A 21,640-nucleotide genomic window follows, 5' to 3' on the forward strand; every position below is an offset into this window, starting at 1 on the left:
ATGAAATGTCAACTTTTGATCCAAATATTCGTTCGGATCTGTAGTAACGAAAGAGCGGTACCAAGTTGGATTAATTCATTGTGCAAAGACATGGTTAAAAAAACAGCACCTTACTTGAGAAAATTAACAGGCAGAAAACTAAAAAGAAGAAAAATAATAAAATAAAAGCAAAATTTTAAAAACTACGTTTTTCAAGCTAGCTAAAAAGGTAAAAAGGGTAAAAAAAGGTATGTAGGAGGGCTCGCCATTTCTGTAATCAACTTTTATCACTATCGAAAATTTCTCCCAGGTCTTTCGAAAGTGTCTTTTTAAGTCAACATTGAAAAACGTAGTTTCTAAGATGCTTATTTTAATTTTATTTTACTGTATTTTATTTGAAACTGCATTGTAAAATACCTTTCATCTGCTGATGTGTAATCTTCTGTGGTGGTCTCCTCTTCAGTACTCGTTCTGAAGATGAGCAATTTAGGGGGTCTCGGAAGTCGTCTCGGAATACGAATGCTCGATTCTGGTTTCAGCAATCTATCCACCTGTACAATCAAAAGATATAAAGACATGTTGACCGAAAGTATTTTTTTGACAAGCATTTTCATTTATCAGAGAGTCGATTGATTAAAAATAGTTACTTACTGGCATCATGAATTGAAGTGAACAAAATTAAATTGTAAGCATGATAAGACATCACCCAATCAGGATCAAGCACCAGACGGTTTTTATAACAATGTAATTTTGAGCCCGGTCAGATATAAGTACGTATGCGCGCCAGTTTGGTCAGCCCTCAAGATAGAACTTACGTAATCATTAAATCATGGTTAGAAGTAAAAATATTTTTACATATTGATTGTAAGTATTCACTGCTGCAAGTCATTATGTTCTGTGATTAAATGTAATACAAATAAAAATTCTGTGCCATTTTGACTTCAAGTATTTATGATTTATTACAATAAATTATCATGTAAGCATGAAAGTAATCAAGTAACCATGATTGAAAATAAGAATAATTAACGAATACAATTGTAATTGCGATATTTTCATAATAAAACCGCGATCACGATTAAAAATAATCATAATTTGAAGTAATTATAATAGATCATGACAAACAATAACAATAATCATAATTATAGAAAATTTTCATTCTATATAATCTTGATTACTACAAGCAATCGTAATCTACTATTAGAAAGTTAAGATGACTGCAAGTAGTCTATAACTTTTAAAGTAATCATGATTTCAGGCAATTATAATGAATCATTACAAGTTGTAAAAATAATTACAATTTTACAATGAAATCTTTATTCTGTAATATCTCGATTACTACTAGCATTCATAGTCTACTATTAGATGTAAAGATGATTGAAGTAGTCAATCAATTTTAATCTTGATTACATCATACCATAGTTCACGAAAACAATTATAATTCCGATATCAGGCAATAAAAAGTTAGGATTACAATTGTAATTGTGACTATAATCATGATTTACGATTACAAGTAACTGAAAAGTACTAGTATAATTAATATTGATTACTTATACTTACATATAAAAGTAATGAAAATTTATAAATTAAATTTTTGTCATGTCTTAAGGTTATCATGATTAAAAGTAATTATGATCCACGATTCATGGTAGTCGTAATTTACTATTACGAATAATTAAGGTAATCCTGTAATCAGGATTGTAAAGAAATCTAAATTACAGATTTACGGTGTTTTATGTTGCATAAGATTGGATTACAATCATTATAATGTTTAGGCACTTATAATGTATTGGTATATAAAATGTATAGGTATATATAATGTATACGTCTATATAATGTATAGGTATGCTTAATGTATAGATATGTCAAACCCCGCTATAGTGAACCTTCACTATAACCGGTTCACTATAACCGGGAGTTCACTATATCCGTTACGCAGACAATTTAACAAATGGTTCCCAAACTCCTCCCTTTTATTACACATTATTCAAGTAAATGACTGAAAAATATTATGTAGAAGAAAAAATTGTGTTATATTTTATGACTCTTCGTCTTGCGTATAGAAAAAAAAAATGAATAATCTTTTGCTGATGAGCAATCCTCAACATCAGATATGGAAACACTTCCCGACTCACCGACAATTTTTCCTGAATTTCTGTTATTCCGCTTTTTAAACCTGTCTAATCTACCATTCGAGCATATAAAAGTAGACGCACAAAATCGCTTTGCAAATTCATCGACATTTGTCCAGATGCTGGAAAATTGCGGCTTCTTCGAATGCTGAACCACTTCAGTAATGCTTCTTCAACATCCTTGTGATCTGCTTTGCTCAACTTTTTTCGGCCATCTAAATTTTTTTCGTGAGCAGAAATTGTTAATTGCCCATTTTTCCATATGTTGCAAACTGTAGATTTGGATAGTTTATTCCCTGCAAATATCAGCTTGATACATCTATTTTCAATTTTTCTGATTATGCACATTTTATCATCAATGGAGAACGTTTTACGTTTACTGCTCACCATAGTTAAATTTAAGTAACTTGTTTGTAGGTTTCTTTTTAACTGAACTGAAAGCAAAAAGGTGTTGAAATAAGGGCCTTATAAACACAGATTAATGTCTAACCCTTTGACCAAAAATGAATAATTGCTCATTCCATCTGACAGAATATGCATATTGATCCCACTGACACTTTATAGGTGCATCATCTGCCTGGGTTGGAAATATCTGCTTGATTTGTTTAGGGATGGGAAAGTGAAATAAAAAACGCAAACAAGAAAAAATGCTTATCGCTACATTCCCCTGTATAGATGGTTTTAAAAATTGGCATATGGATTTATTTTGAAGAAGAAAATTTAGTCGAAGACAGAAAAAAGTTCATTATATCCAACTTCCTCACTTTTTTGGTTCACTATATCCGCAAAAAATAACATTATACTCGTATAGCAAGGCACGGGACCGAACATTTTGTTCACTATATTCGGGAGTTCACTATAAGCCGTTTTTCACTATAGCGGGGTTAGGCTGTATAATGTAGGTATATATAATGTATAGGTATATGTAATGTATTACTTGTTATTATAATGTATAGGCATGAGCTTATAAAATAAAGCCCTCGAGAGAGAAAAATTCCACAATAAATAATCAATGCTTAAAGCAAACACAAAAAAAGAGATGGATAGATAGATAGATAGATGGATAGATAGATAGATAAATAGAGAGAGTACTTAATATTTCGAACGCAATGCAATTTTTGAAAACAAATTTACTAACAAATAAAAACTCAATTCTGTAGTTGCATTTCAGTTTTCACAACACACCTTCTCACTATTAAGTTTCTGAGTCATGTACAAATTGTACTTTAAAGTGGTGTTCTTTACAATTTAATATAAAGCGATATCTTTTCCCTTTCACCATATATCTTAAAATAGAAATTAGTTTAACGTATCAGTTTAAACATAAGATTTTATGAGGTAGAGAAATTGAAACACTAAATTGTGCTTTTTGAAATCAAACTGAAATTATGAAGTGAATAGGTAAAATCAGATACTTTAAAAACAATAGAATGAAAAAAAAAAGTTATTCATTTCGCAGATAGTATAAGGGTGACTGTTTTGCAGAGTGGTGACAGTTGAAATAGAGGGGCCGAAACTTTCTCTCCTACTAGAGGTGAGGCTGTTCAAATCTCATCGCAATGACATCCACCAATTATGCTGACGGAAGTAATCCCCAGTGGTCAATTTATTATGGGCTTGAGTCTGTTTGCCATCGAGTTAACCACTGATCGTTTGTCTTCTCCATGTAACAAAAATGCGGGTTAGTTTCACTCAAAAATCTTCGAAGAAGGCGAGTTCGTAAAAACTAGATTTAGTTCTTTCTTCTTCAAGGAAAGCCTTCGAAATATTAATGGTAGCCACACATTTGATCATGTCTTCAACAATAAAAAAAATGTTTAAGGAAAATTTTGTTGAAAATTCTAAACACCTCTTTTGCATCGATTTTTGATTCTCCCAGATGATACCAGATTTTTTACCCTCGGCTTTTATACAGGAGAAATTTCCCTAAACATAGTAGAATTTTCCCTTATAAAACAAATTTTGATTCACAATTTACAGCAAAAAATATTTTTAAAGTGTACATTTCTGAACGCTAATAAATTTGACCTATTTTATCAAAAAAAGAAGGTTTTAAATAGGAGGCAAATGTTGCGAATTCTATTTTGTGAAATGAATGCAGATAATCGTAAATTTAATTGTAGGATCAATTAATGAAAGTAAAAGTTCCCGCAGCCGCTCAAATAAATGGAGAGATGAAGTTGACCAGAAAGGTCAGTGCGTCGGCACTTGCTGCACCCAACGCCTCTGCAAAGCGGTCAGTCTCCACCCTTTGACCTACACTTTGTCCTCAAAGGCTATCGGATTCGATAGCCTTGAATAGATTTCTATTACAGACATTTCTATACTGTGAGACCTCCTTCTTAACACTGGTTTTGAACCCATTTCCACCAAAATTGGTGTTGATTGTGTTTAGTTTGGTGAATTCTATGCCTCCTGGGCTTTTCTCAATATTAATTACTATATTCTGTTTGTTTATCTGTAATTACAAATCTATATTGCGTTTAAGGATTTTTATATTTCAAAAAATAATTCCTTCGAAGGATTTTATCTAAAAATTCTATATAGATCATTCGTTACGCTTTTATTATCAATTATGATTGAGAAAACAATTTTCGAGAAGTGATATTATTTATATATATATATATATATATATATATATATATATATATATATATGTAGAGAGAGAGAGAGAGAGAGAGAGAGAGAGAGAAAGTTTTATTTAAACAGTCATAACTCAAAGAAAAAAAAAAGAAAAAAAAAGGAATTGTACACTATTAAATTTTTGATTCTAAAATTACGGCAAAATTATCGGTAGCAGTCTGTCCAGCCAATTAACTAAAAAGTTTACAGTAAAGAACATTATTTTTTACTTTTACGTCTTTGAAATCGTTTACAGCTAGTATGGTTAAAAACCATGAATACAAAGCAATATGGTTTTTTATTTCATTTACAACTATCATGGGGAAATTTAATTGGACATAGGAGTTGGTTTATGCAATGCAATGGACATTGGTGTTAGGTTGAGTTGTGTTTTGTCAAATGAGCCATGGAATGTGGCTTATATTTTTTATCTGTTGGTGCCATCAATCGTGAGCACTGGGAAAGTCCAGAGTTGTTTTCTTGTTAAGCAGCTTTGTGTTGTCGCTATTTATGCGCGAATGAGAGTATCGTATTCTAATAGTTCTGGGTCACAAATTGGAGAGTGTAGGACACTGGAAATTCTTCATGTGTTGAAGGGAATGAATTAAATATTGTGATGCTGACGCTCCGTTCTTCTGATCATGAAATTGACAGATTAGCCCTCTAACCTGTAATATGTAGCCATGTGCAAGGAACTAAGTGATTTCATAAGGTAAAATTCTGGTTATTTATCGGTATCAGGTGAAAGCAGTTAATAAACGGTTTTTCTTAGAGTTAAGGGTTTGAACACCGTCTTATTTATGGTTATTTGACAGCTTTATTTGAATTTGGTGAAATAATAATTAAATAAATTATTATTTAACCATTCTTTCTCGAAATATTTCTAAAAATGTTGATTTGAAATTCTGACTGAAAAGCTACAGAACATGGATTTATTAAAACTGAGTTTTAAAAATCAGGTTGAAAACCATTTTTCTATGCTCGATTGGCACTTTCATGTGGTTCCCGTGTATACATATTCTATATGAACTATGCAAAAATGTTTTGATTTTTTTCACCATTAGTGGAATATTGAACTAAAGTTTAAAGAAATTTTCAAATATCGGAAATTAGAAATTTTCCCTTTTTTAAAATCCTCAGCAAGTAAGTTTATTTTTTTTTCCAGATAATATTTCAAACTTTCATATATGATGATTTTGGATCTATAAAGTAATTTTTATGCACTAGACCTTCCTACCAATAGATTCTTTTTTGTGTATGAGAGCATCTTACCTATTTAGCACAAAAGATTCAAACGTATGTATATATTAGAAATTTTGTTTTAAGTTTAAGTGTTGTTGACTTTTGCAGAAGAGCTTCAGATCAATAGATTAATTTTTATGCATTTATAAAGCTATAAATAAGATCTTTTGGTAAAAAGGTTCGTGCACGAAGCTTTCTAAATTATAGATTTATATCAATCTATAAGATTGTTAGACCTATAGATACATCAATATACATGAAAATTTGAAATCTTTTCTGTAAAAACTAGATTTTGACCAGTAGATTCACATTTTCTCTTGATATTTTTCGTTCTATAAATTCCTTTCTATGTATAAGGGCTTCTGACTCATTTGAACGCATTTATTCCTGACTATGAGATCGGTTCATTCATAAGCATTAAAAATTAAGAAACTTGGGATTCATTTACAGCCGACCAGTGTAGGGGTCAGGGAACTGGGCTTGCATCAGAAAGGTTCCGTGTTCGAATCCCGAGCAAGTCATGAATGATTTCTTCTCTATACTATCTGTCTTTACTGTGGCAGCAACGTTGGCTCACCATTAGGATGCCCCTGAAAGAGTGGTCAACAAATCTGCCCTTCAGATGCCTGTATGACGAAAGGTCATTCTCGAGGTGGGTATTGAAAAAAAAAAGGATTCATTTATATGAGCGAGCCTTTTAAACTCATAGATTTATCTCCAAGCATACAAATTCAGTATTGTGCATAAACATTATAATTGTATGAACCTTTCGAATTCACAAAGATCAAATCGTAGATAGTGTGGCTTTGTAATATGCGTAACAATTTCAAACATTTAGGCTTCATTTCTTATTATTGTCACAGTTTTTCATTGTTGTTAGTACATTTTCATTGGCCGGAAAATCAGGTGATAGGATAAGTTTTCTTCATTCATTTCCAGATTGTTTTGGTTGTCATCAGCATAAAATTAATAAAAGTTATGAGGGAATTGCTTTTCTATCCATAATTTAAAGTTATTTTCCTCTACTACTGTTATTACGCTTTTGACTCACGAGTTCAAAACTAAGAGAATTACTTTTTTAATTTTTTGATTATTATTATAGTGCAATTCTGCGCTACATTTTAAGATACAGTTATAAAGAAAGTTGGTCCAATATCGTTAACCGTTTTATAATTATTATTTTTGAGCAAATAACATTAATATACTGTTATAAATTGCAGTTAAAGAGATCTGTTAAATGATTTAGAACTTAGCGATCAGCTTCATGCACAATGAGATGCAAGCGAAAATAGTATTTAATATATCCGCCCGTTTGGTTGGTGAAGATATTAAATGACTGTTGCGAACTCATCAAATTTGTTTGAACAATATAATGCTATAACGATATAAATGTTATTTTTGAAAATGATTACATAGAAAAAATACTTCTGTTCACCTAAATATTTATAATCTGATAGAAAACAATACTTGGGAAGTGGAGGTACAGGGGTAAGAAAACCTGAATTCCTTTTAATACTAAGTGACTAATATTAGCTTTAGTGGAAAAACTGTTTTCTGCCAAAGAGACGATAATTATTACGAAACAATCATCGGAGTTGGTGAGGGGCATCGAACCTAGTAGCTTAGTATCCTAGTGTACATAAATGAGATTTAAAGATTCACTTTAATGTCTTCAATTCAGAAATTAGATTTCTTTATACGAATGTTTCTGATCAATAGTTTCATTTCCTACAGTTTAGCTTCAAATATATGTTGCATCACATGAAAAAAAAAAACTATTTTAGCATGAACATAAATTACAATAAATTTACTTACAGCTGTGAAATTCCTACGGAGTTTGAAAGCTGTTATAGCACCCGCCATAGCTGCAAAAAAATAAATAATAGTTAATTACACAAAACTTCAAAACGTAACAAATATTAAGAGCGTAACAAATGTTTTCCACGATTCAAATCCCAGTATTCTGCTTTGATGGCGATATAATCATTTCAATTTTTCAGGCATAGATCTGAAATTAATTTCAAATATTCATTTTTAAGAGTTTTTAAAATAAATTTTGCGTCATTTGCTTAAATTCCACAAAAAATGAAATTCATGATGAATTTGAATGGAATGAAATTCATTATGATGTATTTAAAATGAAATGAAATGGAATATTTTGGAAAAACAATTTTCAAAGTACGAGGGTTGTTTAAGTAAGGGCCTTTTGAGAATAAAAATGAAACGAAATAAAATTTTCAAAACCCAAATTTATTTTTAAATTTTAATTTCATTTTTTTAAGCATAGTTGCCAAGCTTGCTTAAACAATTATCATACCTTGCAACTAGATTTCGAATACCCTCTTCATACAAACTTACCACCTGCTCCATTAACCAAGAGGTTTCGGCCGTTTTCACGTATTCGTCCTCGTTGTAGTGATTGCCGTCAAAATTACGTTTGAAATATCGGAAAATATGAAAATGTCTTAGCGCTAGGTCTGGCTTTAGGAAGGGATGATCCAAAACTTCCCAACCAAAAGAGTCCAATAAAGCTGGGATCTGAGCTGCGGAGAGAATCATTGTCATAGAGTTTAAAAATTCCCTGTCAGCAGGGCAAACAATTTCGCTACTTCCCAAATCGTAACTTCAGAAATCTACCAGTATATGAATGCAGCAGATAGGTTTTTTCGCGGACTGAAAACGCATCACTGACCCTATCTCGTGTATGGCAAGTGATTTGTTAAATTTGAACATTTTAAAGGCACAGAACTGACCGTACAGTTTACCTACTCAACTGCAACTGAGAGCAGTTATTCCTATAGAATGCCGATCGAGACACGAAACAAGTTCTCGTTGCGATGCACGCGTCACCTATTAGGGTACACAACAGAACGGTATTGTTATATGCTTCTCCAATATTATATTTTAAATACATTTTTGAGATCCTATAGAAGTTAGAAAAAAGAAATAAGAAAAATAGAATGTTTCTGGAATTAAAAATTGTTTCTGTACCGCGTGGGGATGGTTGAAACTTTTGTAACATTTTGAAAATGTATTTATGAGACATAGATTTTTGAGTAGAAGAAAATTTCTTTCTTATTGGAAACAAATATTTAAGGCTTATAGAAGGAAAATAAGTATAATAAAAAACACACATAAGACATTTCAAATCAATTTGGAGTGCAAATTGAAATTAATTTGAGAAAACAAACAGGACATTTGAGTATAATTTGGGACACACATGGGAGCTTTTCTGCTGTAAGAAATGTTAGAATAGATTTATGTAATGTTTATAAATACTTGAATTCAGTGTGACAATGTATGTAAGAAGACTTGTATATATTCGAAGAGAGAATGCATCACTTGATTATGTGTGCATGTTTAGAGCGGGCATAAAAGACACCTTTAATAATGTGCGTGAAATGTTAAAATATGTAATTACATTGTAAAAAGTAACAGTATTTTTTCTGATCCTTTCAGTATATTTTTCGTTTTAATGCTGTTTTGCTGATTAAACGGTTCTTCACCTTAATCACCAAACGCATAAAAACCATTCAATTCAAATTATACTTTTTGACATACATATTTTCTTACTGTCCGAAAACTTCTACTTTTCTCAAATCATTCTTCTCTTACTTATCAGCAAATATTTTATGGTTTTTAACATCCTATAAATGAAACTGCGATTCGACTTTATTGTCAAATGGATACTCTACCTGATCATTAAATTTTTATAGATACTTTTTGTAAGTTAAGGTGCTAGTCATTTTTATAAAGGTGCACATCTATAGTCTTAAACGTTTTTACACTTAAATATGATTTTAATAAGTAAGCTTTTTGAGGTGAAGACATTTTTTCATCATAAAACACTAGTGAGAATTAATTGGAGAGTGGATTATTTTACAGCAAGTATGGATTTAAATTGGAATTAATCTGAGAGGTAAAAAGGTAATTTAAAATCACTCATTAGACAAATTCGAGTTTGGAATACACCATTAAATTTTCGAAACATCTTAAAAACATCTATAAGATTTTCGTTTAAAAAAGTATTCTTTACCCATTACGAAAAAGATAAAAATCTTTTTTTTATGTTTCACGTAAATAATAATTTGCAAAAAAAAGAAAGAAAAAAAGAAAAAAGTTGACAGAGCTAAGGAAAAACACTTGATTAATTTGTTGTCCAAAAGTATTGCAAAAGAGTTGCAACAAAAATACAAATGACGAGAGAAATCAAATCAAAATCTGATAAACGTTTGAAAATACGTGTTAAAATAATACAATTACTTTTGTAGATACGCAAAAACCAAATAAGTTTTCTATATTTAGGCACATTTTTACATGCATCAAATCACACAAGCATCCACAAAGATCCGTAAGCCATATTTCGGGAGGTCAAAAAGTTAATTACCTAGAAATGTGTACCAAACCTTCGAATTCAGCAACAGAAGATACGCACGATTAAAAAAAAGAGCGAAGCATTACCAAAAAAATTAGAGGAAGAGAAGAATTAATATTCGAGTCAATTTTTTTTCTTCTTGAAAAAGTGGGTAAAACTTCCAATTTCACGCTCAATTGTCGGAAAAGGTTGATGACTGAAGAGCTTCAATGCTATATATGGGTTACTTAAAAAAAAAGGCTCATATATGCGTTTAATACATAATATTCTGATTTTAACCTGAATTTGAAATGACAGTTTGGATAAATAATACATTCTAAAGAATGATGTCACATGATGTTTAAAATACAGTAATCTTCACGTTACTGTAAAAAATGTTCAAAAAATTTGAGAATGAATTTAACACAAATTACAAAATTATTGAAATTATATTAATTTCACTGCAGAATATTATTTTGTATTGATAATGTGTAATCTAAAATATAATGATTGCTGTTGGTCTGCCGATATGTTGATTTTAATTGATGCAAAGTAAAAAGAAACATGCTGATTACAATCGGAATGAAAATTAAAGATGACTAGGACTATAATCAACGTTAATTATAATTATAATGAAGATTAATAACTACTTTAATCAAGCTTAATCTATAAATATAAAAATGAATGTCGCATCTGTTTGTTTGTGTATCCTTTATAGACTCCTAAACCATCCGACAGAGAGAGATGAAATTTGCCAAACTGATATTTCGAAATAAGAGTAAGGTCGTTGTCAACATTAGAACATTCTATGACGAACTTTTGATGAGCGAAAAACAAAATGGAATTTTCTGATTAGATAAGCGTTATTTTAAATTTAACTATAAATGATTATATATTTCCAAATATTTTAAAGATAACATTAGTGATATTTGCTAGCTTATAGATTCATTTGATCAAAAAAGACCACGTATCTTAGTATTTCCGATGTGTATGATAAATTCAATGAATTAACGTGGTAGCATGAGTGTCACCAAATTAATATTTCTAAAGTTACCTGATACCACGTGCTTGTTTTGCTTATAGTAACTCTTTTAAAACTTGTTTATATAAAAGTAAATATTTTAAAAGCAACAATAAATGAAATAAAGGAAATTAGTTACGTATTGAAAGGCAAAATGAACGGAAAAGTGGTAGTAATTCGCTTAGGAGAAACATAAAAAATTGCTATACTATTATTGACGACCCACGATGCTAATTAATTTAGTTAATAAATGTTTATTGATATAAAAGAAATAAGCTATGTTCTAATATATAAGCTATTGATATAAAAGAAATAAGCTATGCTCTAATATATAAGCTATTGATATAAAAGAAATAAGCTATGCAAAAATAAGAACAAAAGTACTCATTTGTCTAGTGGATCCAAAAAAATATGCATATTATACTATACTATTATTGGCGCTAATGACGCTGCATTAATGTTTGTAATATGAATTAATTGAAATAAAAAAAATAAGCTATGCACTAAAAAGAAAAGTTAATGGTGGAAAGGATAATGGGGAATTTGTTATGGGGAACCGTAGAAAATAAGTGTCTTCGTATAAGTACTTTGTATAATTTTGACAATTATAATAAGGCTGCTAGCAATAGCATCATTCTAAGTGATGCTAAATGCCGCTAAATTCTATTGCGATGGGGTGAGCTAAAAAAACAAACAAACGTGTTTTGCTTAATTTAATGACGTAAAGCCATCAGGAGGGGCAACAAATAATAATAAATAATAAAATAAAATAATTGAAATTATTTAAGCTTTATTAATTGAAGAGCCTAGTGGAAGAAAATGGTGAGGGATATTTTCAGGGAACCTATAATGAAACTGAGAAGTGGTATCCAAAATATTTTATTATCGATTTACTAGAAGATGGGACTAATAATTTCTTTCCTTATTCAATTTACCACTGTCTGATTTGAAATGAAAATCAGGAAAATATACTCAAAACTAATGCGTTATGTTAAGATTAAAGCGAAACAATTCTGTTACATTTAAATATACCCATGTTGATGCAACCGGATTCATAAAAATTTTCCCTTTCATTTGTGTTCATGATTTCTTCTGATTTATTAGTTAATCTCTCCTTACGAAGAACGGGTTTTTGGATAGTTATAATTGTAATCAGTATGGACAATAAATATATTAATGTTGATTACAATTAAGATTAGCGTTAATTATTATTGCAATTCTAACCAACACCAGTTTAATTGCAATTATTATAGTTTATAACTATAATTTAAAATTAGTTTTGTATCTTTATATAATTAATACAAATTATAATCATAATCAACACATAAGATCAAAGTGTCATAATTTTTAGTTAGTTTACAAATTATCTGTACAAAAGTTGTACATTACAATAACTAAATTTTTTTCGTGGCACTGCATCTAAAACCTAATGGATATTTTGCGTTTTTGAGAAGAAATTAATATACATCAGTTATTTAGAAATTAGTGCAAAATTTACGAATAAATATTTGCATATTTTTTACAGTAACGTGTATATACCGTATTTTCGACATTAATATATTACTTTCCGCAGAGTCATTCCAGTTAAAATCAAACTAAGGAGTATTAAATTAACGACTTGAATGGTTGTTTTATGAGTACACTATTTATAGCACTGATTATAATAAGTTATATACCCTAATGGATAGACTCATTAAAATACAAAATTTACACTGGTTGTATTTAAAGTTTGTGTTCATTATATTCCTAGTTATAATCAACATAAACTTAGCTAACCTTGGTTATAATTAAAATAAACTTCGATTATAATTCTTATATTGTAATCAACTCTATGCTAATCAATCACACAATCAAAAGTTATTTTGTTAATAACACTAGTGAACAAAAATGTTTATTTTTTTCTGTTGCATGAGATTTTTTAACAGGTCTGACATACTTTCGTATTACTGATTTCAAATCTGCAATCGGTTTTTCTCTCCAAGCTATAGTTTTTCTTTAAATGATATTTTTAATCTATTTTTTGTTGAGAAGTACAAGTTAAAGAACATTATGCTGATCTTTAGCTGTTTATTCGTGTACTTCATGATACTAGGATGGCACCTCCAGCCGCGTATGTTGACGTTTCCAGGCATGAATTCCTATGCAATTTTAATCCCGGTTATGTGTTCTCATGTCCCTAGAAATGTGACCTAACATTCACGTGACCCACTGTTATATATAACCTTTTTAAACTTTCCCATTTCGATCTAATTTAGACAAAATATGTCTTTTAAAGACATCTGTAGCTTTAGGAGTAAAACCAATTTCAGATTTGATATCCCCAGATTCGAATTAAGCAAAATCAAGTATTTGTATAAATGCAAATTTTTTTCTTCTTTAGTAATTGTAGCTAATGCTGATATTAATAAACATTGCTGTTAGTCTTATCATAAAAAAAAATTTGCTGATAACTAAAATATTTACTGATTTAATATTAAAAACAATTAGGGTAATTCTAATTACAATTAAATTTTACTGTTATTATAGTTGTAACTAATGTTTGTTATAATTGTAACTAATGTTTATTATAATTTTAATTGACGTTAATTTTATTGAAATGATGATTGTAATCATAATTACTATATCAAAATTTTAACTATTTAGACATCTTGAAAATCCTTAGAAATTGCAAGTTAACTTCTTTTAATTTTAGATTTAATTTTTACTTAATCTGTTACTGTATAAATGATTTTAAAATTGCAGAATTTTATTCTTTTCGCATTTGGTGAATTATTTAACATAATCTCAACACATAATAAAATTATGAGTAAAAAATTATTAAGTGACCTTAAAAATTTGTGAATTTTAGAATTATTTGCTCATATTTTCTTTAAAAATTATGATAAATTTATTTTTGAAAATTCACAATTGTCAAAGCTTAAATTAAAAAAAGTAACTATCTTTGAATAGCTAAAGTAAAAATAGATGAAAAAAGCTTATTTATATTTTTAAGAACAGTTAACTTTTTTCGTACATAAATATTTAGCTCAGTTTGTGAGAGACTTTCTTCCTTGTTAAAAGAATGTTTCCTTGTATTTACCGAATGTTTCCTTTTCACTCATTTGAAATGTGAGAAAATGTGTGCGGATTAAATCACGAGCTTAACTTAATCTGTTAATTGCTAACTGCAATCTTAATCCTTATTCGTATATTATTTAATGCTTTAAAGTGAGTTTGAATGTTATTTAATTCTTTAATTGAATTTCTTAACAATGTCAATAATGTACAGATGGTATAGTTGAAAAAAGAAGAAAACTTTTGAACACTTAAAAATCAAGCAGAAACGGAATAGTTGATGAAATTTTGAAATAAAATTCTAAGGCATTTCAAAATAAAACTAAAAATAATTGAATAAATTGTTAAAAAATAGTCTGCATTAGGAAATAAAATATTATTGTTTTTGAAACATTATATCTTTTTTTTCTAGATTGATCACTTCTAACTAATATTTTTATAATATTTGACAAAAATGAAGGAAAGAAGTATACACATTAAAAAGATTGATATTTTTAATGCTCGCAGTTTCTTAAAGATGAATTTGATAAATTATCTATTATTTAAGTTTCTTTTGATATCTAAAATTATTTGGTGGTCACCAAGCTCAAAATAACTTTTCTTACACTTGATGAGAATTAATACTTTAAGCAGTTTAAACTAAATATATGTTCAACATCTGCCTGTTTAAAATAAAGTTGCAGAAAAAATAAATGAAAAAAATATAGTTAATCTTTCATTTTAATCTTTCATAGTTAATCTTTCATAATACATGCTCATATAAATTTACAATTTTTGGGTGCGTTTATTATTTTTTTTGTGTTCAAGTAAATAAATAGAAATTGCTAATATACTGGCGTCCAACTAATCGAAAACTGTCACAAATCTTTTGATAACTTATCAATTAAAAATTAAATTGATAAATTATGTGTTATTAGATCAGCTATTGATTACTTATCAATTAAAAAAATTGGCAAAAATATTTTAAGTGCAAAAAGAAAGTATTGATTTTCTTTAAAGCATTATTATTATTTTTTAAAAAAAGCATTAAATTTGCTGTGACTCTCTTAATACATATTTTTAAATTCCTTGTCAAGAATGAAATTATGAATTAATTTTCTTTTTCTTTGCGTGAAGAGTAAGAAAATGCCAAAAACCTTAACCAAAATGCAATGAATAACAAATGAAAAAGACAGGTGAAAAACATAAAACTGATTTGACTGCCTTATGAAACTTGGAGGTGTTTTTAACGACCGCCTTTCAACTTTCATCTTTTTTCTGCAATAATCAAGCAGGTTTTCAACCATACCTTCCTCAGTAATGATTCGGAAGATTTTAAAAACAAAATTCCATTCGTGTTTGATTTCATTTTTAGCAGGGATACAAAAAATTATATATTTAGTGTTGTTAATGAAAAAAAAACTGTATGACTCTTCATTCAAATATAAATTTTAATCAGTAAGTTGTAAGTAAAACTTGAAGTAATTTTTTTAGAAAAAAACTAAACTATCGCTTTTAATAAAATTCCCTGTAAACCTTTTGTATTATAAAGAAATGGTTATAAAACTCTTTCAATACCTCAAGTAAGTTTAGAAAATAAATTAAGCATTTATTTTATATAGCTTCTTCTTTCTTGTTGTTAAAGCAAAAAACTTGTCTTTTTATTTATTTTTCTAGTTTCATAATACGTTTTTGAGATTATTGTATCCTCATGTTAGGAACTCATGATTCATGAATGTTACCGCGAATGATCGAAATCAAGAGAATGTCGATTTTCATCGGTGAATGCCAACAATTACATAGTCGCTTTGGCAAATGTCCGAAATCTTTGTTATATGTGATTAGATATTAATTTATTCATTGATATTATTATATTTATTCGATATTTTAATATCTTCTGAGGACAGATTAGGAGAAACATCAGTGTTCGGAGTACCGGTTCAATGTACATGTGGCACTGAATCTTAAAAAAAATATTGATGTAGGGCATACCGGGAAGTGGCACTTAACTAAATCTAGTGTATAGTTAACTAGACAAGACACGCCGCAGTGCTGACGAAAATTATCCTCAGTGGTAGATATATCATGTATTAGAGTCCCCTTGCCTTCAGGCTAACCGTGGGAGGTTTTCGTGGTTTTATTCCCCATGTAACGCAGTTGTGGGTTAGTTCCGACACGAAGGCAAATTTCTCAAGTGCTTGATTCAGGAGAATTGAACATTTGTATCTGTAAACCCAAAACTGGGTTGGCTGTTCAATGACGGTTATAAAATTACAGTTTGGTTGAGTTACCATACAGTTATTAACCATACTGTATTTAAACCATTCATTTGGCAATTTTAACGTTTATATGGTAACGGTTCAGTGGAAATTTTGGTTTTCAAAATTATAATTCTTAACACATTTAGTAAATCTGAAAAGAATACTTAGTCGAGAAAAGGATTTTTATGTCATGATATTATTAAATCATGATTTTTTTAAATCCAGAAATATCATTACCATAGAAGGTTGGTAATTTAACCTGAGTTGTATGTAGTAAGGATTGTGTTTAGTTGAAGAGTGTTTTTTTATGAAGAAAGGTCGCCGCTCATCACAAAGTCAAACCAAACTATTAAAATTAATGAGTCAATAGGCAGTTATAATTATTCTCTCTTTCAAAAAGAATACCTCCTTTCTTTTATCTCAAGCATCAAAAGGGGAAATTCTAGGTGGAAATTACTTTCGTCATTCATAATATCTGTTCTGCCCTTCGACAAAAATACACTTTTGTTCCTCCAATAACACAATATAGTCTTTAGAGTTTTATTTTCAATGGAAGAAATGTTTTAAAATTGAAAAGCACTTTTCTCAAATAAGAATCTCGGAAGGTCAGGTGACTTAAGAGTGACCCTCAAGTTGCCCTCGTCACGCACATTGTGTCATTTTCTTGTAATCTATGGCTGTGAAAGGACAACACTGCATCACTCGAAGAAAAGTTTTAGAATAAATCGTTTTTGTTGTCAAGCGGATTTCTTTATTCAATTCCAGAAAAGAGCCATCTTTAAATTGAATAGAAAACGTTTTTTTTTAACTTCCACCGTCTATTTAAAAAATTTCAATAAATAGTTTTAGAGAATAATGAGTATAGAATTAATTTTTTTATTGAACGTACTAAATAGGGATATTTTAAGGATGAATTAAGGATAGATTCAATGAAAGTTTTAGAAGAAATGTACACGGTATATTAATTAATAAAATCATAAATTAATATAGACTCAGAAATTATTTTTTTGAATATTTAGATTAAATTTAAGTTCTTTTTACAACAAATTTCGGATTATTGTTGCAAAAGAATTTAAACTGACTGATAGTTTAAAAAGCAGTGGAAATGTTTTTTATTTTTTTATTTTTGTTTTAAATTTTTTTTTTTAATTTTAGCAAATGCATGAAAATAATGATATTTAAAGATTACATTTAGATATCATGTTTTTTTTTCAGATTGAATTTCGGTTATTTTAATATAAATTTAGGTTGTTTTTTTTATTGTAATTACTTATTAAGAATGGACTGAGCATGATAATTTAGTTTAGGCATTTTAACAATGAAGTAAGACAATTATAGAGTAATAGTGTTTAAAAATAACAAGCAATGAATATGAGTTTTGATAAGCATGTTAAATGGAGGACATTTCAAGTAAATATAAAGTATGAATAAAAGTTAAGTATGACTAATGAATTTTTCCAAATAACGTTATAGGTTTAGCATTGGATTAGAGCAAATTTAGAATGTATATTATAAATTGAATTTAAAATGAATCTCGGTTGTATTTAGACTAAATTCACTGAATTATGCATAAATTCTTTTGAAAATAAAGAACAGTGAATAGGAAGTTCAGTAAATGCATTAAACTAAGTATATTTTGGAATTAGGATGATTTAGAACAAATTTAAGGGTTTTGGAATGAATTATTATTTTAAATAGTAATTGTATAATTTTATTATTCAAATTCTCTACGTTATTCAATTGATAACTAACGATGGTAGAATAAAACAAAAGGATTTTAATCAAGTTTATTTTACATTCATAATTTCCAATTTATACAACAATAGCGAATAGATATTACTTAAAATTATCGTCAATGCAAAAAGCTGTGGAAAGAAGTTCCATTATGTTCCTTCCTCAAACGATTTTTGTTATCATTTTATTGTTTCGCAGAATTTAAACATTTTAGTATGAGTTGAAGAAGGATGCTTTGAATGTTCTTCTATGGATCCTCATATACTTTTTATGCACAATTAAAAACATTCTATTACGAAACAACCTTGCGATTCGTTACACATACTTGACAGCATTCAATTTAAGATAATATATACATTTTTTTTCTAATTTAGTTGTCCTAGTTACGTTAACTGATGCAATCTGCCAGAACCTGGACATAAAGCATTCTTAAACAATGTATCTAAATAATTGCTAAATAAGTTTCTTAATCTTTTATTTCCCTACTTAAAAAAATCTTCCTTTCCTCACTCAAGAAATTCTCTTTGTTGCTTAGCCTATTTTAGTCTAAATGAAATAAATGTTAAGTAGGCTTATAATTTTGTGTTATGCTACCCATTTGAAACTTTGTTCGAAATTTTGGAGAGCGTTGAACAAAAATATCGAGCGAATTTGCTGCACACAAAATACAGTGAACATTCCACTCCACTATTGCGATACAATACTGAGAAAAAAGTAGGGTCAAAACTATCTGAATATGGTAAAATTTACCATGTTTCTGGCTCTATGGAAGCGCCAAGATATTCTTTATTGAAGTGCTTAGGTAATGGTTTTGGAAAAATTAACAACAGAATATAGTTTTTTAATATGTGTTAAAAATTGGAAACTTTGGTCATTTTAATATCATGCCTTAGAGCATGGCATAAAAATAATTTATTCTTTTAAGTTTCTTTTTCAGTTTTGCATGTTTTACTAAATATGTGGTAATAAGAACTATAATTTTGAAAGACAGTATTTCCGATAAACCGTAACGATAGAAACAAAAAAATTTATCAATTGAATGATACGTATATTTTGGACAAAATTATGTTATTACATTTGCTAAGTTCTGTTTTTTTTAAAAAAAAAATATTTTTTAACTAGAGATATTGTTGTTATATAGTACGGTAATTTTCCCGATATTTTTCATCCTTGTATAGTCCAAATTGAACGGGTCATTAACATTGTAGCAAATTTACATAGTATTATGGTTTGAAGTACTAATATTACGGTTCAATGCTAAAACAACTCTTTTCAGAATGTATTGAAAATATACATTATATAAACTACAAATGTAGTTAAAACAAGTAGTTTAATCACTATATCAAGTAAAAATAGGAACAATAACGTTTTGAAAATGAGCTAAATTAAAATATGTCTTTTAAAATCTAATAAAGTCTTATCCCATCCATTAAAGTCTAAATCCATAAAGTCAATTAAATTAAGTAAGACACATTAAAAACCTAATTTAGTGAGAAAAAAGTAAAAAAAAATGTTTTTTTTTAATAACAAATTAAAAACTTAATTAAAATATGTCATCAGAAACCTTTAGTACAGTTAACGTCTGTTCCGCTGGAATTAAATGATCATTGTTACTTAAATGAGAAAACAAACTGATTATTTCATCTGTCCTGAAGTTTTTTTTTTAAATTTTGGATAACTTAAAACATTAAAAAAAGTTGACTTTTCTCTACAATAAGTTTTTTTTCATAACTATCATATCATGATTATTTATTGAACTCGAGATATCGAGAAAATAATGCGTCTATTAAGTCTTATAAAACATGTGCATAATTTTATGAAATTCTTTTTATAGGGAAACATAAACTTAATATTTGCCTTAAAAATGGTATTGATATTTAAAATTTATTTCTTGTCAATTTTTATAAATATTTATTCATCACCGAATGTTGTTTTCATTTATTTCGTTAAATGCTTTGGATATTCTTTAGAAGAGTTTCTTTTTTACTATATTTTCCATCAGCGACACGAGTGCACATTTCTTAATCTTAAACAAATTACTATTTAAAATAAGAAAACTTCTAAGTAAATGTACTAAATTTTTCCTAAATAACGTCATTTAATTTATTTTAAAATTAAAAAAAAATTTATATGAGAATTAATATTAACAATTCTCTCTTTAGCTACCTTCAGTTTGTAATAGTTTATTTCTTATTATAACTATATAATGAGTAGAATTAAATAGAGAAATATTTGGAGCAACTAAAAATGACATTGTTTAAGAAATTTGATTTTGTTAAATACTTAAATGGTTTCGGAAATAATTTATTTTTACCTAGATCAAAATTATTAACCATACCGTTATTTAATAGAAATAGTGTTCCTTATAAAGTGTATCGATACTTATCAACTTCGGTGCTTGTCAGCTATATGAATGTGTAACATATCTCTACTTAACCATTTTGTTTCTTATCAACCGTATTCATACTTATCAATCATATTCATATTTTCATCCATATTGATACTTATCAACCCTATTGATACACATCAACCAAATGAATACTTAAAAGAATACCATTACTATCAAGCTTATCGATTCTAACTAAACATATCTTTATTTATCAACCTATATCGATTTTAACCAAACATATTGGTACTGATAAATTATTTCTTAACATACTAAACATATAGATACTAATCAACTATGTCCTTAATAAATATATGGATTCTTATTAACCAGATTTATTGTTACTAACTGCGCTCTTACTGACTAGAAAACATATTCCTATCATCCATTTCGATATTTAATAATTATTTTATTACCTACTAATTATTGAACACATCGATACCTACTTGTCACTACTATCATTATTGATGATTACTAATCATTATTAATGCTATTGATATTTATAAACCGTATACTTATTTATTAGCAACTTTCAGATACTTATGAACATTACTATTTTGAAAAATATCCATAGCAGTTTTTTTTATACCTTTTATAAACTTTTTTATAAAAATAACGAGATATGATCTAACATTTGAACTTTTTTTTGTATTATAACTAATAAAAATAAATCTTTATTGAATTCAATTTCTTACCTTTTAAGTAAGAAGAAAAAAAGATATTTTGAATAACTTTGACATTCGTATAAAATACATTTAAAATAAAACTAATTTTCCCGATTAGCCACACACCTGTTTCTAACTAAGTCGAGCAGAACCAGAATAGAAATGATCATCATTTAACAATAGTCAATGAACTCAACAAGGTGTGTTTAAACAA

The 21,640-nt window shown here is 28.4% G+C and overlaps 1 protein-coding gene across 1 annotated transcript in view; it reads right to left on the reverse strand.

Annotated features, from left to right (window-relative positions):
- The window catches only part of LOC107439052 (uncharacterized), a 91,433-nt gene that overhangs the window by 9,504 nt on the left and 60,289 nt on the right, over positions 1–21,640 (reverse strand). Inside the window, exons 3-4 of the mRNA XM_043047282.3 lie at positions 7,788–7,837; positions 397–530 (exon numbers count right to left, since the gene is read on the reverse strand). Coding sequence (XP_042903216.1) covers positions 397–530; positions 7,788–7,837 — 184 coding nt within the window. The remainder of the gene's footprint in view (positions 1–396; positions 531–7,787; positions 7,838–21,640) is intronic.

Source organism: Parasteatoda tepidariorum, chromosome 9, assembly GCF_982258835.1.
Source record: "Parasteatoda tepidariorum strain Cologne lab strain chromosome 9, Ptep-v5.0, whole genome shotgun sequence".
NCBI classification, from domain to species: Eukaryota; Metazoa; Arthropoda; class Arachnida; order Araneae; family Theridiidae; genus Parasteatoda; species Parasteatoda tepidariorum.